At 54.3% G+C, this 23,460-nt stretch overlaps 1 protein-coding gene across 2 annotated transcripts; it reads left to right on the top strand.

The window, feature by feature from the left end:
- SLC8B1 (solute carrier family 8 member B1) lies at positions 1 to 23,348 on the top strand. Of its 2 annotated transcripts, XM_082699395.1 has the most exons (17): positions 1 to 207; positions 559 to 706; positions 1,870 to 2,140; positions 7,260 to 7,412; positions 7,519 to 7,571; positions 7,703 to 7,760; positions 7,911 to 8,016; positions 8,106 to 8,273; positions 9,180 to 9,287; positions 10,416 to 10,469; positions 10,724 to 10,854; positions 12,689 to 12,830; positions 15,659 to 15,780; positions 17,361 to 17,514; positions 18,259 to 18,339; positions 20,010 to 20,077; positions 22,218 to 23,348. In XM_082699395.1, the coding sequence occupies exons 3-17, from the start codon at positions 1,952 to 1,954 to the stop codon at positions 22,413 to 22,415; spliced, it is 1,785 nt and encodes a 594-aa protein (XP_082555521.1). In that variant the 5' UTR covers positions 1 to 207; positions 559 to 706; positions 1,870 to 1,951; the 3' UTR covers positions 22,416 to 23,348. The 2 variants fall into 2 exon arrangements, with proteins under 2 accessions (XP_082555521.1, XP_082555520.1); XM_082699394.1 differs by having other exon boundaries at positions 1,870 to 2,122; positions 7,703 to 8,016.
- The last annotated feature ends 112 nt before the right edge of the window (positions 23,349 to 23,460 follow it).

The raw sequence follows: 23,460 nt of genomic DNA on the forward strand, positions 1-23,460 counted from the left end.
CAGCGAGGGCAGGGCCGAAGCGGGACCCGCCCAGGCCGACTCGGCCTGGAAAGTGCCCGGGACTCTGCCACCCGCTGGGCCCCCGGATCCGCGGCGACGGGTAGCGCGGAAGGTCTGGCAACGCCTACCGGCGGCGGGGCACCGGGAGGACCTCGAGGCCCGGCGGGGTCGAGGTTCGGAGTTGGCGGGTCCGAGGCCCCGCCCGAGGTAAGGGGAGTCTCCTCGTCTGCCAGGGCGCCGCCTGAGGGCCGGGCACCCGGACTTCAACTTCTCAACATCCGTCAAGGATTGGGAAACTGCACTTTGACGTTCTCGGGGTCTCTCAGATGGGGCCGCAGATGGGGTTGCATCCCCAACTTCCTGCGCCCGCCGCTTCCTATCGGGACTGCAGGTCTTCTGAGCTCGGGACAGGCGCACAGGAAGCGCTCAATAAATGCTCCCTTGTGAATAAGTGCAAGAAATCGGCAGCCAGTAGAGAGGAGGCACACCACAGATGCAGGCATTTATTGAGCTCTTACTGTATGCCCCGATGGGCCAGGATTTGTCTCCATTTTGCAGATGCGGAATCAGAAGCTCAGAGAGGTGAAGTGACCTCACTGAGGCCGCACAGCTCCTAATTTGGGCTGTGACTGAATTGGAAAGCTGGAGTGCCTGGGTCCAAATCGGTGCCAAGTTCCGGGAAACAGGAGGAGGGGAAAGTTAACAGGTGAGAAAAGAGAGCTGGGACAGGCCTTGTCTGCCCCTCTTTTTCCTTCTCTTCCTCTGGAGCCTCCTCCCCCGCCCCTGCCCTGTCAGGTCATTGAGAAATAACTGTGCAAAGAATGACCCAAAAAAGTAACGTTTTCTGGACTTTGTTTCTGTTGATGCCAAAATAAAACATGCTCATCTACGACGTGGGGCAGAGCCAAAAGAAGGAAGTCGGTGTGCCAAGGACGTGGGTTTTTTCCCAGTTTGATTTCTTTGGAAGGACTGAAGCCGGTTCTGCCCTGGTGTTTAGGTGAAAAGCAGATGCTAGAATCCAGCTCGGCTCTGCTGCTAACGCGCTGTGTGATTTTGAGCAATTCACTTCCCCCTGGGCCTTGACTCCCCCCATCCGAGGATCTGCTGTTGACTTTGTGACTTCCTTGCCTTGTGACTTTGGGCACGTTAGGGAACTCCTCGGAGCCCGGCTCCCTCCTCTGTAAGACAGGCGGAGATGAGGACATCTCCACAGTTGTCCTGAGGATGAGAGAGAGGTGAGGCACAGCAGTTGAGTAAGGACACAGACCTGGCCCTGTGCCCAGGTTTGCTCATCTGTAAAATGGAAATAATAATAGTACCTCCCTTTGGCCAGTTGCGGGAATTAAATGAGGTCACCTATGATAAGTGCTTACTTCATTGGAAGTCACAGAACAGCATTGCTTAGTCGTCTCAAATTGGTGGCCCAAAGGCCACGTCCACCCCCAGAAGTAGGTTTCTTTTGTTCCGAGGGCTTGCCAAGTCCCCACCGCTGCCTACTTCCTGGATTGATTTCCCACAGCTGATCCCCGAGCTAAAGTCTCTTCTAGAGTCCCAGGATTCCTCGTTCCAGCCCTGATGTTCCAGTGTCAGGGTAGGGGTGTGGGTGGGAGAGGCCTGCATCTCCATGGAGACACTATGGGGGGAGGGGGTCCTTAGGAAGAAGGGCATAACTAATCTACATACTGAATGAGCGGGGGCCCTGAGACCCTCCAAAGAGCCTCCATCCAGAAGGAGTTTCTACATTTGGCTTTCCTTTGGTGGGGTTAGCGGGCGAGGCAGTTCTTCAACTGAAAAAATCTTCAGTCCCTTCCTGCTAGGGCCTAGGCTCTTTGGTGACCTTGACCCTCCTTCTCACCTCACTCTCTGCAGGCCACTGGAGCGACGGGCTATTTGGAAGTGAAACACGGCAGAAGGGGAAGCAGAGAGTGAGGGCCAGGCTCCGCCGGGTCTGATGGCTGGCAGACAGCTGTATCTGTACTCACTGCTGAGTTTCTTCTGTGTGGGGCTGCTGATGGTGGAGATGGTGTCTGGGACGAGGGGCCCACGTATAGGGGTCCACATCAGCTCCCAGTTTTCAGCCTCAGGTGTGAACCAGACCCCCATGGAAGACGTGAGCATCCAGGTAGGAAGCCGGCATCAGGTAGGGGTGTATTCATCCAATCAGCAAATATTTACTGAGCATCTACTATGTGCCAGGCACTGAGCTAAACCCTGGGGTGTATCAGGGAACAGTATAGACAAAAATTCCTATCTGGTGGAGCTAACAGTCTTCTAAGAGGACAAGTAGTGGAGCAAACATGTAAATTTCAGGTGGTAAGATGTTAAGTGATTTGCAAATAGCCTCTTCGGTGGGAGCTGTGACGGGAAGGGCATATTTCCAAATATTTCAGAGTGGGCGGTCACAGGTGGCTTCTGTGTGGACGTGACCTCTGAGCCAAGCCCTGAATAGAAAAAGTCAGTCACTTATACAGGCATCTGGAAAAAGAACATTCCAGGGAGAGAACAGCAAGCACAAAGGCCCTGAGGCAACGACAAGCTTAGTATGTTCTTGGAGCATGGAGGAGGCCAGAATGGCTGGAACAGGGTGAGCGAGGGGGAGAGTATTAAGAGATGAGGATGAAGAGGTAGTGGTGGCCAGATTACAAAAGGCCCTATAGGCTGAGGCTAGGAGATGATATTTGTTTATAATAGTTGGGAGCCCCTGGGGAGTTTTAAGCAGAGGAATGTCAAAGGCTGATTTATGTCTTCAAAGGAGCTCTGTGGCTTCTCTGGGAAGAATGGATTGAGAGGAGTGAAGGTCCCACCAGGGAGACCAGTGGGGGGGCTGTTGCATGTATCTAGAAGAGTGGTGGTGGTTGTGGGGGATAGGAAAGGAATGGGGGGTTTTGAGATAAATGTTGGGGGCACAGTGAGTGGAATGTACTGAGGGGTTAGAGGGAAGGGCATGGTGGGGGAAGAAAGGAGATCTCTGGGGAGAAAGGGGTGCTGTTGACTTGTATGTTTGGAGGGAGGAGAAATGGGGACACTTGGGTGAGAGGCAGGAAGTCTTCTTCCCATAGGCTATTGAGACAGGCTGCAGGAACTTGAATCATGCCATCCTGATGTCTATAAGCAGAGGAGAGGTCACAGCGGATCCCAAGTTAAAGACTGAAGGCAGGGGCCTGCTCACGATGACCCCCAGGCGTCCATTGCACGTGCAGGGGCTGGAGTTCCCAGCCTTCCCCATTCCCAGGAGAACGGAAAAACTAACTCCTCCCTCTCCAACTGAAGGGCTGAGAGTGGTAAGTGCCCAAGCCAACTTCATGGGGCTGCAGAGCACCTTCATGCCTACTTTCTGAGGCTGAACGGTTAATTATGCCCATTTTACAAAAGGGAAAGTGGTTTATGGTCACTGTGGTTATTAAATTCCCTGGTGCCTCTCCAAAGAGGGTCGTGCTCCCTGGGGGTAGGAAAACCGAGGTAATCTGTTGTTTGTTCCAGGTAACCTCTGAGTTACTGAGCACTCAGGCCAGCCCCGTGTCAAGCTCGACAAATTCTCTCCTATACCTCCCGAGATGGGTAAAAACATCTCCATGCTAGAGATGAGGGTACTAAGGTTTAGGGACGGAAAGCTGGCCAGAGCCAGGAGAGGGTCAGCTATTTCCCTGGGTGTCCTTAGTGACTCGGGGAAAAGGATAAGAAGGGAATGGGGCAGAGGTGAAAAGTCACCCACCCCGGGCGCAGAGCAGGACCACTATGACTGTGCCACTGGAGGGCAGAGAGCTGCGAACAGGTGCTTGTGGACCTTGTGGGGAGGGCATGACCCCCTTGGGATGGGGCTGATTTCGGGGACCTGATTTGCTGGCTCACTCTGCTGTCAGGGGAATGGAGACAAGCTGGGGTGGGAGCATCTCCCTGGATCCTCCCTGGCCGACCCTGAGGACGGAGAGCCGGGAAGGAAGGCAGACAGGAAGAGGAGGCTACCCCTGCCCACTTGGCTGTTTCCCCAGGAGCTTCAGCTGGTAACTTTCCGGCAGAGCTGAGTCTGAAACCACCTAGCAGTGGTGGGCTGTGTGCCCTTGGGCGAGTCACTTTGCCGCTCTGTGCCTCTGTTTTCTAATCTGTTAAGTAGACAGAATCATACCAACCTTCTGGGTCTGTCGTGAAGACTCAGTGAGATGGTGGCCAGCACATGTGTGGCAAAACAGTTATGAGGACTGACTGTGTGCCCAGCACTGTGCAAGACTTTGGTGGGAGAGGCGGACACGGGACAAGTCTATGATCCTCCAAATAACTGGGGATATCAAAACACATAAGTGCTTGGAAGGAGGGGACCTGGAGTGACAAGAGTTTATAACTGGGGGATCCGCCCTGGGCTGGAGGCAGTTAGGGAAGGCTTCCTGGAGGATGCATCTGGGGAACTAAGGATTGTGGATTCAGGGGGACAAAGAAGGAGTGGGGTAGTGGGCCAAAGCGACAGCAGGTACGTTCAATACAGCGGGCTCGGTGTCACATTGGCAGAGAGGCACAGGCCAGGGTGGGGCGATGGCCAGGGGCTCAGAATCTAGAAATCTTACCCCCAGCCCCCCCCCGTGTGGTGTTGGTGGGGGTTCAGAGAGGGCTAAAGGATCACAGAGCCACGATCTGACAAAGTAGTTTCTTTTGAAATTAGGGTGAAATATACATGACTTAAAATTTACCAGCATAACTTGAAATTCTCCCTCATGAACCATTTCTCAAGTGTGCTGTTCCGTGGCATCAGCTCCTTCACGCCGTTGTAGCCATCACCGCCATCCACCTCCGGAGCTTTCCTACCTGGCAAAACTGAGGCTCCGCCCCAGTACATAAGAACTCCCCATTTCCTCCTCCCCCATCCCCTGCTTTCTGCTTTCTGTCTCTGTGGATTTGACTAGTCCAGGTCCCTCCTATAAACAGAATTAGTGGGTATTTGTCTTTTGGTGACTCGCTCATTGCACTAAGCACGATGTTTTCAGTTATGGCTTCCAGAAGGTTCTCCCTTGTTGTAGCATGTGTCGGAACTCCCTGCCCTCTGAAGGCTGAATGATGGTCACGGTGTGGATGTGCCACCTCTGGTTCATCCGTTCACCCATGGGGGACACTTGCTGCTTCTAGCCATTCTGGCTGTCGCGAACAGTGCCGCCGTGAACGTGGGTGTGCGTGTCTTCTCTCTGAGACCTGGCTTTCTGTTCTTTCTGGTTTCAACCCGGAAGCGGATTTACTGGATCATAGGGTAATTCTATGTTTTCCCACTTTTATTGAGATAGAGTTCCCATCCTGCACTGCGGTAAGTGTAAGGTGTCCAGCATGAGGAATTAATGTACGTCTATTGGGAAATAATGACCATAAGCCTGTTAACATCCCGCCTCTCAGGTTTAAAAAAGAAAGGAAAAATGGTGTTTTCCCTTGTGATGTTCCAACGGCTTTCATACTTACTGGACAGCAGCGCTCCCTGTCCTGGTGACTAACGCTCTTTTTTGACTTTTCGGGAACTACCGTCCTGTTTGGCAAGGCTCTGCACCGTTTCACATTCCCAGCAACAGCACACGAGGGCTCTGATTCCTCCCTATCCAGGCCGATACCTGCTAGTTTCTAGCGCGGTTTGCTTTGTACGGTAGCTATCCTAATGGGTGTGAGCTGGTATTTACAAAGCTTTTAACAGAAAGTTTGAAAAGGGGGAGGGACATTCCAGACGGAGGACAGTGCTTAAGCACAAGCGTGACATGACAAAGGACAAATATCCATTATATAGAGAGCGTCTCCAAGTCAATAAGAAGAAGCAAACATTCCAGCTGAGAAGAAGGAATACAAATGACCACAAGACGGGCTCTGACACATAATCAGGGACTTGCAATTGAACGGCAAGAAGATTCCTGCCACATCAGCCTGCACAAGACTTGGGGGGCAGGCGCAGGTGTGGGATCCCATTTGCTGGGGCTGGTGCCAGTGTGTACAAGTAAGGCTTGGGGGAGCGTATTTTGGCAAAACCCATCAAGTGTCTAAGTGCAAGAAGTGCCGTCAGGGCCCTGCCCATGTCCTTCGTATACTACCCTTTGGGAGGGCTTCTGTTGACTTCTAGTGGCAAGCATCTTTTTCCAGAACCACCCATAAACACGCGAGGTGGGTAGTGCTGGGGAACTAGCACCTCCCCACATCCAACCCCCACCAGCATCCTCTCCTAATGTCTCATAGGAGTTGGTGTATAAATACCGCAGCTCCCGTGCCCCTGGGATTACCAGCCCAACGTGGACAGTTCCAGCCTGGCCTCTGGCCGCGCTGGTTTCTTTCCCCTCCTGCTCCTGCTGCCCCACTGTGGCGACTGCATTCCATACACTTCCCAAATACATACTTACTCCCTCGTAAATCCTTGTCTTCAGGTTGCTCCTGGAGGAACCCAGACTCTGATGCACTCTGACTCAGCACTTTTACTTCTAGAATTCTCTTTTCAAAATTTTCTCATATGTACTCAGAGAGTCCCACACAAGGATGTTTATTGCTGGCTCTCCTGGAAAATCAGACATGCCTGTATGCCCACCGGTGGGGAAATATTACCCCACCCCCCATTTCATTCAGAGCATGAAATACTGTAGTAATGTTAAAAAGACCATAGGGTTTCCACAGGGCGTTTGATGGTTAAGACAGGGTTCTAGAACCTCAAACCAGCCCTAGAACCTCAGTTCTGACCCTGTCTACTACGGAGTGGACCCCAGGACACTGTTTTGTCTCCTTTTCTGTCAAGGGGGTATGATAATAGTGACTTCCTTGCAAGACTCTGGGACAACTTAATTGAGATACATTTTAAGCTCCTAGTCCTGTGCCTGGCATATGGAAATGACTCAGGGTGCTTTGACTTTGATCCCCTTCTTCCTCACTACGTGTACCAGTATCTTAATGGATGGTATATATGTGAAGTGGTAAAAGCAAATTGTAGAAACGAGAGAGTTAAGAGGGATCTATTTCTGTAAAATGAAACCAGCTGTATAACAAGATGTGTGTGCAAGGTCGTTATGCCCGTAATGGGACTCTGGAAACTGATCGTGGTGGGAACTTTGGAGAAAGGTGGGATTGTGGAGGGTAGGGAAGAGAAACACATTCATGAATGACTTGTATAAAGAAGTCTATTTTAAACAGTTGGCACTTGGAGGGTGTGGGGGGCTTAGGGGGTTGGGCAGAAGGAGGTCATCTTTAGCTACTTAGACGGTCCTGGTCCAGGTGCCCTCAGGGGGTCGACCCCTGACGTCCCTCTTTCTCCCTCGCTGCAGTGTCGTGATGTGTGTGGCCTGAACGTCTCTGACCGCTGTCCCTTCATCCGGACCACCCCTGACTGCCGCAGTGAAGGGGGTTACCTGAACTACCTCGAAGGCGTCTTCTGCTACTTCCCACCTGACCTCCTCCCTCTGGCTGTCACCCTTTATGTGAGGCCCTGCCCCGGGGTAGGGGGGTGTGAGGGAGCAGGGCTGGGGGCCCAGGCTGGACTTGACAGTCCCACCGCCCCCTCCCAACCCCACACCCCTCTCCCAGGCTTTCTGGCTGCTTTACCTGTTTCTGATTCTGGGAGTCACCGCGGCAAAGTTGTGAGTGTGGCCTGGGCTCCCATCCAGCTTAGAGATGGGAACGGAGTCCCTGGGAGGGTGGCACTGGGGTGACCCCATGTTTAGGCGGAGGATGGCCGTGAAGGCACACCCTGTTTGCTTTCTCTCCATAGTTTCTGCCCTAACTTGTCAGCCATCTCCACCGTGCTCAAGCTGTCCCACAATGTGGCAGTATCCTTTTGTCCCTGGGTCTGCACCCCGGAGGGTAGGAGGGCTGTGGGAGGGAAGTCTGGGAGACTGGGTGGTGGTGGCTCACGGCCCAGGACAGGTCTGGCCAGGCGGGGGCCCCTGCTTTGTGTCCCCTTGACGTGCTCCCCCCATGGCGTCACCTTCCTGGCATTCGGGAACGGCGCACCCGATATCTTCAGCGCCCTGGTGGCTTTCTCGGATCCGCGCACGGCTGGCCTGGCCTTTGGGGCGCTGTTTGGTAAGAGCGGACCTGGAGCATCAGGGGTAGGTGGAGGAGGGCAGAAGGGTGGGGGCAGGGCGGGCTGAGCTCGGCATCTTCTCCTCCAGGTGCGGGCGTGCTGGTCACCACCGTGGTGGCCGGCGGCATCACCATCCTGCGCCCCTTCACAGCCGCCTCCAGGCCCTTCCTCAGAGACATCATTTTCTACATGGTGGCTGTGTTCCTGACCTTCACCGCACTCTACCTCGGCAGGGTCACGCTGCCATGGGCCCTGGGTGAGCAGCCGCAGGGCTGGCAGGTGGGAGGCACCAGGGGACGCGAGCGGGTAACCAGCCGGGCACAGTGTCACTTCCGGTTCTGAAGGAGGGGAAACCTCTCCGTTGGCTTGAGCCCAAAAAAGGGAACCTGCGGTTCAGATAAACAAAGGGGGCTGGGGGGAGCCCGGGGTGATGTTCTGGATTTTCTCAGTGTCCCATTTTAACAAGCACTCTGGCCGGGTTGCTGACTGTGGCCCCAGTGTCCCTGCAGTGCACACAATCCACTCGTGGTTCAAGTAACGTGGACAGAGAAACAGTTCACACGGGGTTCTGGAAACCCACAAGGGATGCTAGGACATCCAGGGATCAGGGGCAACTATAGGAGCCCCTGAGAGGCGAGGGGATGGTGGCTGGAGCCCAGCGAGGACTAGAGGCCTAGAACTGGTGTCACCAAGAGCAGGCAACAGCCACAGAGGGTCACAGGTCCTGCCAGAGACAGGGCACCACACCAGGGAGGCAGCCTGAAAAAGCACCTCGGACTCTCCCTTGCTGCCGTCTGATTTGTCCCCAGGCCCCTTCTCACCAAACCCAGTGCCACCAGAGCTCGGGGGCTGCGGTCTGTGGGGCTGAGCTTCTCAGGGCTTAGAGCAGGACTCCAGCCCTTAGCACTTGAATCAGGTCCTGGAGGCGACTGTGCCCGGTGTTACCTCTTTGCCCAATTCTGGAGGGCAGGAAGGGAAGATGGGCCGAGGAAAAGCAAGGTGGTAGGTTGGGGGCTCTAAGACGTGGCTGTTTCCCGCCTGCTACTGGGCTGGGCTAACACAGACCACCACCAGCAGGCACCAGCAGGAGAACGGGCAGTACCTGCTGTCTGGGGCTGTGGCCGGGATGCCACTTGGTGACAGCCTGCACCCTTGTCTGCAGGTTACCTGGGCTTTTACGTGTTCTACGTGATCACTGTGGTTCTCTGCACCTGGATCTACCGATGGCAGCGGAGGCGGTCCTTGGTCTACTCCATGCCAGGCACTCCAGGTAGGGGTCCGAGTTGAGTTCCCACGAGGCCAGTGGGGGCTGACTCCCTGTGCACCCTTCATGACTGCTTTTCATCTCCAGAGGCCAATGTCATTGTCGATTGTCTCTTCGAACTTTTCCTACTTGTTCTGTGCCAAGGTCCCACCTGCATACTTTGGCTGTGCTGGTGAGGCCTCGTCATCCGTGTGTCCTATTTCACTGGCTCTTCCTCCTCCGTGCTCTCTCCAGGGCAACATCTGTCTCAGATCTGTCACTGCTTACATCCAGTAATGCTCCCCACTGCCCTCGGCTTCAAACCTGAATGCTTCCCTATGCCTCTGCACCCGTGTATGCGCATACCAATATGTGCACACACCAACACACATACACACGTAGCACACACATATACAAATCCATGTCCACACACATCTACACAACACGCAGTCATACAAATACATATATATACAAATAGATACACAACACACCCAGGTACATATACATATACACATCCCCATAAACAACACACAGGTGCCGATGACTCCCCCTTCGGGAAGTCTTCCGTGATTTTTCCTCTCCTCTCCTCTGTCTACTGAACCTTCCAAGTTCAGCACACATCAGCCCTGTGCCGTCTTCTAGACCCATCACAGCCCATCAGGCTGGAGAAAGAGGGGGAATGAGACCTGGAGAAGGGCCTAAGGTCACACAGAGGCAGGACTAGGGATAGCGATGAGGAAGACAATAGTCCTTTTAAGGCCCCTCTTTGCTGGGCTCAGGATGTAGCATTCCCAAGGACTTCCAAGAAAAGTTTCAGACTGAAAAAGAAAAATACAATGGGCTCCAAATTCTGAAAAGAAAATTGAAGTCTGCCAATGTTTGAGTTTTATCTTTAAATGCACTTATTAAATTAGCTTTATAGCTAGAGCATTACATGTGAAGGTGTTTTTTGAGTTAGACTTTCTCACTCGGTAAGAGTTCCGAGCATGCCTAGGGATTGCTGAGAAGGCCAGGTCCAGAGGGCCTACACACCTGTACCCTGAAAATGGCCCTGTCCCAGAGCTGTCCTACCTGGGAACGGTGCAGGGGGTCCCGGGGGGGGGGCGGGTCTGGGCTCCCTAGCTGGCTCATGTGAAACTCCCCTTTCTCCTACAGAAATGCTCTCAGATTCTGAGGAGGAGCCCGTGTCTTCCAACAGCTATGACTACAGTGAGTCTGGACTCTGTGCCCAGCTGGGGTGGGGTACCAGGGCCGGGCTGGGGGAAGAGGGGTGGAGAGAGGTGGCCATCGAGGGCCTAGGAATGAGGTTTCGAAGCAGCCCCATCTCTCACTGCATAACAGCCAAGCCAGGCCCTGGGCTTTTCCTTTTTCCTGAGGGTTGGGAGGACCAGGGGGCAGGGAGAGGGTCTCCTGGACGCTGAGCCAGCCAGGGACACCTGCCCCTCTCCCCCTCGTACACCCAGGTGAAGAGTACCGACCACTGCTCTTCTATCAGGAGACCACGGCTCAGATCCTGGGCCATGCCCTCAACCCCCTGGATTACAGGAAGTGGAGGAGCAAGTCAGTGTCTTGGAGGGCCCTCAAGGTGTTCAAGGTAAGAGAGGGGGGACTCTGGCTCCATGACAACAAAGGGCAGTGGCCACTCAATCTTCTCTATCTCAGTGAGAACGGACGGGCCAGGGTCTGCTGAGACCCTTTCAGAATAGATTACATGGCACGTGATGGGGAAACGGAGTCATAGTTTGGCTGATGGCCTGACCTGTGCCGCATGGAGGAAGGAAGGATTGCATCTGGGACAGAGGGAGAGGGGAGGGAGCCTCTCCAGTCTGCCCAGCAGCACATCCTGGGCCTACTGGGTACTTGGGGGTGGGGGTATGTGTTCTTGTCTTGGCACAAGAGGCCAAGACAGACTTTGCGCACACATTTTAAGCCTCTACTCCGGTCACGTTCACCAACCGCCCATGAGCCAAAGCTCGGCCGGCCCGTGGCCACGTTCAATGTCAGTAGGGCAGGAAAATACATTCTGCAGCCTCTAATCACTTGACAAAGGACATGGGCGTTCTAGGAAGGGATTGAAGAGGCAAGGGAGGGGACTGCTTTGTTCTAGGAAGGGATTGAAGAATTGTGAATGGTATCAGGCCTATCACGGTTTGATTAAATCCTAACAATTTCATAAAAGCTACTACGTGATGGGCTGAGTATGGTGCCAAACAGGCGTATGCCTCGTTTCATCGCACTTGGCTTCCCCAAGCTTCACAGACACTGTGTCTGTTATAGGTTGCGGGTCTGCGGGACCCTGTGCTTAGTTGTCATGTTAACACAGCTTTTCCAAAAGCATTGACTGATTCCGTGTCCCCATGTCACCAGCTGGAATTTCTTGCCACATTTCAGTCTTTTCCCCGCTACTCTGGGGGTTGTGGTGATCTGGGCACGGTGATGACAGCTTGCTGGAAGCCCGGCTGCTTGACAGCATTTTCTAGCAATCAAATATTTTTTTAATTAAGGAAATGTAGATATTTTGGGGGACCGCCATGCTGCATCACTCTTAATAGACAGCGTAGTGTAAACATCACTTTTCTACGGGCTGAGAAGCCGAAAAATTCGTTCGACTTGCTGTCTTGGGACCCGCATTTACTGAGGTGGTTTGGAACCAAACCCATGATGTCTCTGTGGTTGGCGTGTAGTGAGCGCTGCGTACATGAGATTATTAATTTAGTTACTGGCTGAAAGTGCAAGGTGTGGAGTCCATCGGAGCTGGCCCTGGATCCCAGTTCACATACCCTCTGTGTGTCTTTGGAGAAGTTCCTTAACCTCTCTGAGCCTCAGTCCCTTTTTCCAGAAGGTGAGGAAAACCATAGTTCCTACATCTGGGGCTGAGGTCAGGGTTAGTGGACGAGGGACCACGGTCACCTGAGTCACGCCAACCCCCCCCCAACAAGATCTCCAGGTCCCGATCCCCAGAAACGTGACTCTGTTACCTTCTTGGCAAAAGAGCTGTGCAGGTGGGATGAAGGGTCTGGGGAGGTAGAGCATCTCCTGGGTTACCCAGGGGGGCCTGATGTCCCCACAAGGGTCCTTATGGGAAAAGAGTGGGGTTGGGGGTAGAGGCCAGAGATGTGATCCCAGAAGCACAACTGGGACTGACCAGGGCCACCAGCCAAGGGGTGCATGTGGCCTCGCCAAGACCTCAATTTTAGGACCCCGTGCCCCAGAGCCAGGAGGGGATAGATTTGTGTTTCTGGAAGGCACTGGCTTTGGGCTGGGGTTGCAGCAGCAGCAGGAGACCACCGGCAGCACTGGGCCTGGGCCTGCCCAAGGCCGGGGCCTTAGCCACACCGAATGCATTCCTGGGTAACCTTGCCCAGGGGGTGGCTGGCCCAGACACGGGCCTCCCTAGTGACACCCTCCTGCCTTGGCTCCCTTGGCAGCTGCCTGTGGAGTTCCTGCTGCTTCTCACGGTCCCCGTTGTAGACCCCGACAAAGAGGACGGGAACTGGAAACGGCCCCTCAACTGCCTGCACCTGGTCACCAGCCCGCTGGTCTTGGTCCTGACCCTGCAGTCGGGGGCCTGTGAGTATCCCCTCCCCAGGCCAGCCCACCTCCCACCCTTCCCCCCCCAATTCCAGAGTTTTCTTCTCAGCTGCACCACGGGGTCCTGGGCCTGAGGTGGAATCCCGGGCACTTAACATATGCTTGTGCCGTAAAGGGGCACCAGCGTCCCACGCTCAGCCGAGCCGGTGCTGCCAGCTGCGGGTGGGGGCAGCACGCCGGTGGCCCTCGGACCAGGTCCAGCCCTCCGTCACTTGCCTGCGTTTAAAATATTAGGAGATTTCACATCAGAATGCGGGTCCGGCATTCCCAAAGGCAGAACTGGCTGGCTCTGAAAAGGGCGCCCTTGGTGTGTGGGGGTCCCGCTCTCCGCAGCAGGGCAGTCCCCTCCCTCGCCTCTTGGGGTACCCGGCTGGGGAACTGCAGTTTTCTCTGTCTGCTCCAGGCTGTCCTTGCCCTTTCTGACCTGCTCTGGCTCAAGAAATGCCCAGTGTTGTCAGGCACCTTCCAGCTCCCGCTGCTCGGGCTTCTTCCTGTTGTCTGCCTTTAGTGTTTCATGCTGCCCCCTCCTCTCTGTCCCCCGGCATCACCGGGAGGTGGAGGAGGTAGGGCGCTAGGGGCCAGTGCATGGCTGGTGGTGGTGTTTTTGGCTCTAACAGGGTCAGCAAGTTCTCTGTGGGTCCCCTCCTGGATTTATGGTGGGGGGGACACTGTGAGAGAGCCCACCAGGTCCCAGGGTGACCCCAGAGCTGAGAAGGGCGCCCCTTAGGGGTTCCAGCTGTGTGGTTCATCAGACTTCCGTTCCCTGTTGAGTGGATGAACCCAGCCTCGTAGGCCAGGCCACTGCCAGGGACTCCCTGTCACCTCTGGGGCTTCTTTAAAGAGTGGACCCCAAGCATCTGTCATTTACGACCCAGCCGCTTGACTTTTCTCCCATCGCTGACTATTCCCATGGATGTTTTTCTTGAATCCGCTGTTTTTAAAGTTACTGAACTGCACCAATAGGAAAGTGGCTTCATTGCCAGTAAATTCAAGGTAACTGCAAAGATAAATACAATAAAAATAAAGCATCTGAGCCTGGAGTCTCTGTTCCATAGGGTGTGCAGCAGGGGTTAGAGACGCCGCAGACCTATTCGCACCTGTGGAGATTTCCTACAAAGGAGAAATCGCTCACCTAGGATGCGATAGTGGCATGGTAGTTTCCTGCCCACATACCAACACCGTCTGGTGATAGCAGGTCCCCACTGGGGAATTACTGCTTCAGGCGAAAGCATTTATGACCCTTGTCTGGGCTGAGCCCTGGACTTGGCTCCCTGCCCGAGGGGGTATCGGGTCTGCTAGCAGAGCCTCCTAGCTTCCTCCCTCTCTGAGCAACACCCAGAGCCATCTTTCTAAAGTGCTGCTTTTCCGAGGTTGTGGTCACTCCTCCACTCAAAGACCTCCGTGGCTCCCTAGTACCTCTTGGTCCAAGTCCACACCACCCCGGCCATTCTTAAGACAGCTGCATTCCCTGCTCTCTGTCCTTGCCGGCGTCCACCTGCTTGGGTCCTTCCCACCCAGCTCTCTCCTCTTCCCCTGTGGCCTTCATACCCTCTCTCTGTTCACGTGTCATCGCACATCCTCAGCACTCAAAGAAGCCCTTCCCGACCACCCTGCACCCCAGCCGCCTCCTGAAACTCCCCCAGAACAGGCTTGGCAAATTCAGAGAAAAGGCCCCTTGCTCAGGTGTCAGGTTCCAAAGCCGGCACTACCCGGTCCGAACCACGTCCAGCCAAAATGACCTCCTGAGATCCACACACAATGGATCGTGGACACAATTCTGTGTATCAGCTCCCTTGTGTAATTCTAATGCCACTGACACTGGAGAGCCAGTGAGCTAGACCGAAGAAGGAGAGGAAAGTCTGGACGCAGAGGTCTGGGCAGCCAAACCATCCACTGCCTTTGAGACCAGTACTAACTCCCTGGTGGTGGAAAGGGTTGTGTGTGGAGAATTCTAGAGTGTGCCGTCTGCCTATAGGGTTTTCCCCTTTTCATGTTTTGATGTGAAGCCCCTGAAATTTTCATAACTTTTTTTTAAAGATTTATTTATTATTGGAGAGAGAGAGAGAGACTGGAGGTGGCGTGGGGGAAGGGCAGAGGGAAGGGGAGCCTGAGAATCTCAAGCAGATTCCCCGCTGAGCACGGAGCCCAATGCGGGACTCAATCCCATGACCCTGAATTCAAGACCCGAGCTGAAATCAAGAGTCGGATGCTTAACCAACTGACTGAGCCAACCCAGGAGGCCCCAGAACTTTCATAACTTTGAATGGGTTGGTTTGTGGAGTGGTCTTATCAAGAGAGCAGGTGCTGGGCTCCAGGACCAGTGGGTAAGGTTTGGGTTTGACTGTACGGTTCATTTAGTGGAGCGATGCCCATCCATTAGCAATGCCTGGCTGGAGGGTGCTGCCTTGAAGCTCAGTTGGAAGAGGCATCGGCATGATGGTTGACTAGTGATGTCTGCCATGGGCGTGGGAGAGGACAGTGGTGGTGAGTGGGCTTAGCTATTCCCATCCTGGTCTCCTAGCAGAAGGCTGGGGAGAGTCTGTCTTTCACATTGTCTGCCTTCTTTCTGGTGTGGCTAGCTTCAGGGCAAGCCCTCTGTCTTTAATTTCTCTGTCCCCCTCAAGTGCCCAGAGTAGCACTGGGGACATTTTATGTTCAAACAATCGCATGTAAATGAGTTTTATCCTTGGGCCTCTCCCCCAGGCGCTCCTACTCATTCTGGGGACGGGGTGTGCCCTCCAGGAGCAGGGGCCAAGCTGAAGCAGTGGAAAGTACCAGCACCCCTCCCCCTTCTTGCCCTTCTGCAGATGGCGTCTATGAGATAGGTGGCCTCCTTCCTGTCTGGGCCGTCGTGGTGATTGCGGGCACGGCCGTGGCTGCGGTGACCTTTTTTGCCACATCCAACAGCGAGCCCCCCAGGCTTCACTGGGTAAGATCCCCAATATCCCACAGTGGGGCAAGAGGACAGTAGGGTCTCCCAGGACGGCGTCCTGTTTGTGCCCCTGGGGCAGACAGGCCGGGAATCACTTTCCATAATGACAGGTCTTTAAGACCACTTTAGAGGATAATTTTGTTCCTTTTCAAGATCCTTTTTTTTTTTTTTTTTTTGGCAACAGCTTCATTTTATGGAGATGTAATTCACATACCATACATATAATTGGCCTATTTAAAGTGTGGGATTCAGCGGTTTTTGTTATATACACAGAGTTTTGCCACGATCACCACCATCAATCTGAGAGCATTTCAAGACCCACACCCGTGAGCAGTCGGTCCCCTGCCCCTGCCCCAGCCCCCGGCCCCCGCCCACCTGTGTCCTGTGTCTGTGGAGTTGCCTGTTCTGGACTTCTCATGGAAATGGGATCCTACGACATGTGGTCCTTTGTGAGTTTGCCTCATGTTTTCAGGGTCGTCCCGTGCACTAGCCAGGGATTAGGGAGTCGCTCCTTTTCATGGCCAAACACGATCCACGTTATGGAGACAGTACGTTTCGTTTATCTGTCCACCAGCGGTGGACACAAGTTGTTTCTACTTTGGGGCTGTTAACAAGCAACGCTGCTGTGACGTTTGTGTAAACGCATGGGTCTAGAAATAGGCTTTCATTCCTCTTGGGTGCGTTCCTGGGTGAAACTGCAGGGACAGACGTTATGTTTCACTTTTTGAACAATTACCAGACTCTCTCCTGTTCATTCTGGAGGATGTACCCGCGTGTCTCACAGCCACGTTCCAAGGATGGAATTGTCCAGTGTTCATGGGGTTATTTTTCCCCCTTCTCTCCACCCTGGAGCATGCTGAGGAATTTTTTAAGGCAGTTTGTTTAGAATGTATTCTTCGAAGTTCACTTACAAGTTTAATTTTTTTTTTTTTTGCTATGTATTGATAAAAAAACTATAGCTTTTATTTTGAGAAATTCTTGAGTGTGTCAACCCAAAGCAGGTCAAATTTCGACCAATTGATGATGTAGGGAAATAGTGTTCAGCCAGTGTTTTTACTGGGTTTTGAAGTACTTCACCCACTCCCAACGGACGTCCCCCAAAGACACAGCGCCGAGTGAGAGAGGCCCACCACGAAGGACCACGCGTGGTGTGAGTCCGCGTATGAAGTGTCTAGAACAGGCAAATCCATACAGACAGGAAGCAGAGTAGTGGAGGGCCAAGGCTGGAGGAAGGCTTGGTGGGATGGGGAATCACTGCTCATGGGCACGGAGTTTCTTTTTGTGATCGTGGGACAGCATTTGGTCCCTAGCCTGGAAGCTGAGGGAAGCTTCTGGAACTCTTCCCTGACAGAAGAGTAATGGCCGAGCTAACATTTTACGGAGCACTTACTATGTGCCGAGCACTGCCAGCTCTGAATCTGTTAACTCATTTCTGCTCACAAGAATCTCAGCGGGTGGGTACCGTGATCATCCCGCCTTAGTGATGAGGAACTGAGGCCATGTTTCCATGTGCCTTTGGGGACTGTATCCCTGTTGGAGACTGGCCGTGGTCCCGTCACCACTCATTCCCTCCCCAGCTCTTTGCTCTCCTGGGCTTCCTGACCAGCGCCCTGTGGATCAATGCGGCAGCCACGGAGGTGGTGAACATCCTGCGGACCCTGGGAGTGGTCTTCCGGCTGAGCAACACTGTCCTGGGGCTCACGCTGCTGGCCTGGGGGAACAGCATTGGAGGTGACTCGGGAGCAGCTGGGGTTCTGGGACGAGTGCAGCTGCATCACTGCTCTCTGCTCCCCTAGCCAGAGTGCACGTGAGCAGGGCCATCTGGGGCACCTGCCCTCAGCACGAGCTCAGGCCCACTGTTGTTTGGAATGACCATCACTGGGCATTGGGTTGAGGTGGCCTGGCTTATATCCAGGCCAGGAGACTAGAGAGGCCCCACCCTCTTCCCCACTCTCTGCTGTGTGGACAGTTGCCTCCCCAGGGTTCAGGCAGGACATGGAGCCTATTGCAGCCAACCATGCTGAATGTGTACATGGGTGTGTGGCATATGTAGGCATTCATGGATACACCAGTAGACCCTTTTCTAACTATAGATGTCAGGTAGGGTTGGCTAAGTTGTGCACTGCACAAGAACATTCAGACAAGGAGTCAGGGGGGCTGAAATCTAGCTCTCTTTCCACTGAGCTTTTTGGGCACCTTTTCCAAATTTACATAAATGTGCTGTGCATGCTAGCAGTAATGGTAGGTCACATCCCAGAGTTGCCCCTAGTGGGAAAGAATGGGGTAGAAAGAATCAAGGAGGGAATTGTGTCATGGGATGCTGTGGCCACAGCACCCAGCTAGCTACTGCAAGGCCCAGATGGGCACTCATCAGTGTTTGTTGACTGAATGACTGTGGGTAACAGTAAGGAGTGAATGACCCAAGAGGGCCAGGGGGAACTACTCATCATTCAAAGCGGTCTCATTTCCCTGCAGATGCCTTCTCAGATTTCACACTGGCCCGCCAGGGTTACCCACGGATGGCATTCTCAGCCTGTTTCGGCGGCATCATCTTGAGTATCCTTTGTGGGGCTGCCCTCCCCGCGGCACGGGCTCCAAGGGCCATGGCTGTGCTCCATGCCCCACTCCCGGGATTGGGGAGTGTTCCTTCCTGGAACACCTGGGGCAGGAGACACAGCTGCTGGGAACCTCAGCTTCCTCATCTGTAAAATGGGGATGTTGAGAGGACCAACCACAGCTGGGTTGTTGTATGGACTGAATGAGGTGACAGAAATGCGTGGCAAGCACTCGGTGGATGGCGGTGTTTATTTGTTTTTGTTTTTTTAATGTTTCTTTTTTTTTTTTTTTAAAGATTTTTATTTATGTATTTGACAGACAGAGATCACAAGTAGGCAGAGAGGCAGGCAGAGAGAGAGGAGGAAGCAGGCTCCCTGCTGAGCAGAGAGCCCTATGCGGGGCTCGATCCCAAGACCCTGAGATCATGACCCGAGCTGAAGGCAGAGGCTTTAACCCACTGAGACACCCAGGTGCCCCAAGGTGGTGTTTTTCATAGACGCCCCCATGCTGAGTTTTTGAGGGCACTAAGGAAGACCCTCTTCCTCCTGCTTATAGATGTCATGGTCTATAGATTTTAGGGCTTGGCGAGCTTTTTCTGAAAGGGCCAGAGAGTAAATATTTTAGACTTTGTGGGCCATACCAACCTCTCTGGTGACTACTTGACTCCACTGTATAGTGTGAAAACAGCCATAGGCAATACAGAAATGAGTGGGCGTGGCCACTCATTAAATGTTCCAATAAAACTTTATTTATAAAACTTTATGAAAGTGGACAGCGGGCCAGAGGGGCTGCAGGCTGCAACTTGCTGCCCCCTGTTCTATCTAGAGAAGACAAAGACAAGCAAGCCGCCTGGGGCTGAGAAAAGAAAGGGATTTGCGAGTAGCTGGTCCTGGGTCCCAGGTCCGGCGCCACCACGTCCCCAGGATGTGACCTTGGGGCTTCGCACACATCCTGCTTTCTGCCCCTCGGTGATCTCTGTGCGTTCAGAATGGGTTGGGATGATGATCGACGGTGGGGCACAGCACCCAGGACCGTGTCTGGCCCAGGCTCTGTGTCTAACAAGCGGGAGATGATGTTGGTTGTGAAATAAAGTCGGGGTATTTGAAAGCCCTTAGAGTGCAGCTGTGCCCAGGCACCAGCATGCAAGGGCATGTGGGCCAAGCCCAGTGCCAGGGGGGTGGCCATCTTGAATGGGTGGGGCCCGGAGGCGTTCCTGGTGTGTGTAACTCCCCGGCTGGACAGGGCTTTCTGGGGCCCCTTACCCCCACTGAGACGTGCTCCCGGCTTTCAGCCTCTGGCCTCTTGCAATCCTTCAGGCTGGGATGAGAAGGAAAGAGCTCTGCCTGGACCAGGGTCCCCTGAACAATACCTAGAGATGGCTTTGACCTGTGCTCCGTCCCCCAGAGGACGGTGGGTGGTCACTTCACCTAGCTGCAGGGAAGCCGAGTGTTTACCACGTGCCAAGCGCTTCCTTTTGTCACCTCATTCCCTGTTTACAGAGCGAGTGCCGAAAGCACAGTGGACACTTCCTAAAAGGTCTAACACTGGGCAGGATCTCCTCAGAGAGGGAGTTTTGGGGCTGGGGTGCAGAGACCGTAAGCAACGCTGACGGGTATGCAGTTGGCGTGGGGGGACTGTTATTCCAGCAAACTTCCTGAGCCAGGCCACAGATCTGCTGGTGGGAGTGGGGCTGGGCTGTCTGCTCCAGATCTCCAGGAGCCCCACGGCGGAGGTGAAGGTGAGTGGCCAGACTCTCTTGCGAGGGGCCCCCTTCTCATGGGGTCCCACCCTGAGACCATTCACATCTCAGCGGCCTATGCTTGCCGGGGAGGGGCGTTGTCTGAGTTTGTGACAAGCCTGATCTGTAGAATGTTCCAAAAATATCTTGAATAGAGGGTGGAAAATACATATTCCTTATAAGTTCAGGAGTAACTAGGACGTAGCTTCCGGGAATGGGCAGGAAGGCCCCGGATTTAGGTAATGGTCCCATCACTTAAGTCTTTTGCTGTGTGACTGTGGGTGAGTTTAGGACATCTCTGGGCCTCAGTCTCCTTGCCTGTGAAGTGGGGTTGAAGGGCCCCCCTCCGCAAGCCTCCTGGGCAGCACGCACAAGGTAAGGGCCAGGCCGAACACCTTGTCTTAGCACTGCTCACAGGACAGACCAGCATGAGGGACTGCAGGAGCCCCAGCAGGCGGGAGCCTGGCAGATTTGGAAAAGGTTCTGAGACCCATTCAGCAGAGGTTCTCAATTCCCACGATGCCCAAGAATTTCCTGGGGGTGCATGAGACCTCCAGTCCCAGGCATTCCAGGGAAATGCCTGGAAACCTGCATTTTAAAATAAGCTCCCTGGGGACCATGAGGGTAGGTCGCCTGAGACCCCCTCTGTTCTAACACTTGCCAGGGCCAGGAAGGTAACCGAAACATGCAGGTGACTCGGCGGGGCGGGGGTGGGGGGGCGCTCGTGTGGCCAGATACTCCAGATTTTCTAGAGAAGTCAAGATTCCTAGGGGACTTTGCTGGTCTCAGATATCACACTGGGTCACACACTGGGCACTTCTGTTCAGAAGGACCCGAATTCAGAGCCCGAACAAGAGAACGATGATGATGGGGATGGGGAGGGGTCGTGGCCTCGGGAGACAGCTGGCAGGCTCCCCCCAAACCCACGAGTGCACTTGCGGTCCTGTGAGGCCGAAATGGCAATGTTAGCAGGAACAGTCACCCACTCTCTCTCGGCTCTCGATGGTGACAATGGTGATGACTTGGGGCTGGCTTATAATTAGCTGACACGGGGCTAGCCTTTGGCAGTAGCCAGGCTCCCCACACAAATAGCTACGAACTTAACTTACTGCTCGGAAAGTTTGCTTTTCTTTAAGTAGACAGTCTTTGCGGGGGAGGGGCCGAGGAGACAGAGACTCTGAAGCAGGGGCTCAATCTCACAACCCTGAGATCTCGACGTGAGCTGAAATCCAGAGCCAAGAGTCGGCGCCTCACGGACTGAGTCACCCAGGTGACCCGGAAAGGTTGCTTTTCTAAAAGGTGAACAGGATCAGCGAATTTTGTCTATGCTCTTCACGGGTTTAGTAGGCTCCTTTCATTATCAGTTCCCAGGCAGTTGCGGATAATGAGGCTTTAGGGTCGACTCCACTGGTTCTGTTTCTTCCTTCCTCTTGCTCTTTGTGGGGTTTGTGTGCGGGCGTGCATGCGTGTGTCTGCGTTCCACTGCCTTTGTACTGAGTGTCCAAAATGCTCCCGCTGTTAAGTAAGGCACAAGGCACCCGGGAAGGCCATCGGGGAGGGTGGCCGTGGGTTGTGTTGGGTGGAAAACACAGGCAGCTCTTAAACACTGCCCAGTGCACGATTCCATTTCTGGTTTCCGAATTGCCGGTCTGGTGTGTGTGCATGTGCCCCCGCTCAGTGTATGCAGCCACGCCACTGTGTGGGGAGGAGGAGACGGTGTCCTTCAGAGCTTGGATGTCCATCTGGGCTCTGTCCCTCGCTCACTAGTTTGCTCGTGTGTGTCCTGGGGGTCATGGCGCTCCCCGCACGGGCGGGCAGGAAGATGAGAACATAGATGGTGCGGGGAACACACCCAGCACAGTCCCCAGTGTGGAAGGAAGGGAAGTGCGGAGAGGACAACTTCACTGTTGACTCTTCTGTGTGGCTTGAGGAATTTTCTACATCTGTGTGTATGTCCCTGCCTGTGTTAGCCTCTCAGGGCCGCATGACAAGAGACCCCAAGTTAGGGCGCTCGAAGCAGGAAACTTCAAGGTGGGGAGTGGCCAGAGGGGTCGGAAGTCCTGCACTGGCCCCCAGTGAGGGACGGGCGGCTGGTGGTCGCAGTGACCCAGCCTCTCCCCCTCCCCCGTTCCCCCCACAGCTGGAGCCAGATGGACTGTTGGTGTGGGTCCTGGCGGGCGCCCTGGGCCTCAGCCTCGTCTGCTCCCTGCTCTCGGTCCCGCTGCAGTGCTTCCAGCTGAGCAGAGTCTACGGCTTCTGCCTGCTCCTCTTCTATGGGAGCTTCCTCGTGGTGGCCCTGCTGACGGAATTTGGGGTGATTCGCTTGAAAAGTGTCTGAGTGCCGCCTTGCACCTGGGGCCGCCTGGTGGCCGGGAGGTGTCACTGCAGGTGGCGAGATGGACGTCAGTCTGCCGGGGGGGACGGCTGCCTCTGCTGGAGGTTCCTGGTTGTCGCCTTGCACAGGGACAACAGCTAAGCCTTGTTTCTGGGACATCGGAGACGGGGCTGTGCTGTGGACAAAGCTGCGGACAGAAGGTAGACTTCCTTCTACCTTCTTGGCTTATCTGTGGAGCCTCTTGGAGGCTGAGTGCCTTCCAGGCTGGTGCCAGAAGGGCAGTGGAATGTTCCAGGGCCTGTAGCCGTGCCCTGCTGCCTTCCTGCATCTTCTCCTCAGGACTCACTCAAACCGCTGCCAAGCCCGGGCTTATTAGGGTGACAGGGCAACTCAGAGGGTGGGCAGAACACAGTGAGCGGCAGGCCATCCCGGGCTGAGTGTGAGAGCTGCACCATCCAACAGAACTAGAACGTGAGACCCATACTGAATTCTGAAATTTCTAGTCGCCGTGTTAATAAAAGTCCAAAGAAACAGGTCCTATATTATATGCATTAGTGAATGGCTCCAAAATGTGAGCCTATGGCCCTGGCCCAGTTACGGCCACTGGCTTGGATGGCACAGCTCTAGCCTCTACCTCTAGAAAGGCCTGCTGGCTGCTGGCAGACTCCTCTGTACCCTGAACCTTGGGTTTTTCCCCAGCTGTGCAACAGGCATCAGTTGGACCATGCCCTGTCCTACCTCAGGGGGAGCCCTGGGCCGGGGTGCCAACACCTGGAAGCTCTAGGGAGGACGGAGCGGGTGCTCCCCAGTGCCTTCCCGCTGCCTTTTCAAAAAGCAGCTCTCCAGTTTGCCCGACTGCCTTCTGCCAGCAGCAGCGAGGCGATTCAAATGTCTTTTTTTCCAGTGAAAAAAATTAATAAATATTTCAAGTGTCCAGCTCTTATTGGTTCCTCCTTACCTGGGCCAGGGGAGGAGGGGTTGGTTCCAAGGCCAAAGGCTTGGGCCTGAGGTGGGGTCGGGAACAACCATGGATGGGACCTCTGACCTT

Source organism: Mustela nivalis (genome assembly GCF_964662115.1).
Source record: "Mustela nivalis genome assembly, chromosome: 14".
Classification (NCBI taxonomy): domain Eukaryota; kingdom Metazoa; phylum Chordata; class Mammalia; order Carnivora; family Mustelidae; genus Mustela; species Mustela nivalis.

Coding starts and splice junctions, on each gene's coding strand:
- SLC8B1 (XM_082699394.1), top strand. CDS start 1,952: ATGGCTGGCAGACAGCTGTATCTGTACTCACTGCTGAGTTTCTTCTGT. Junction 2,123..7,259: donor TGGAAGACGTGAGCATCCAG/GTAGGAAGCCGG, acceptor CCCTCGCTGCAG/TGTCGTGATGTGTGTGGCCT. Junction 7,413..7,518: donor CTCTGGCTGTCACCCTTTAT/GTGAGGCCCTGC, acceptor CCCCTCTCCCAG/GCTTTCTGGCTGCTTTACCT.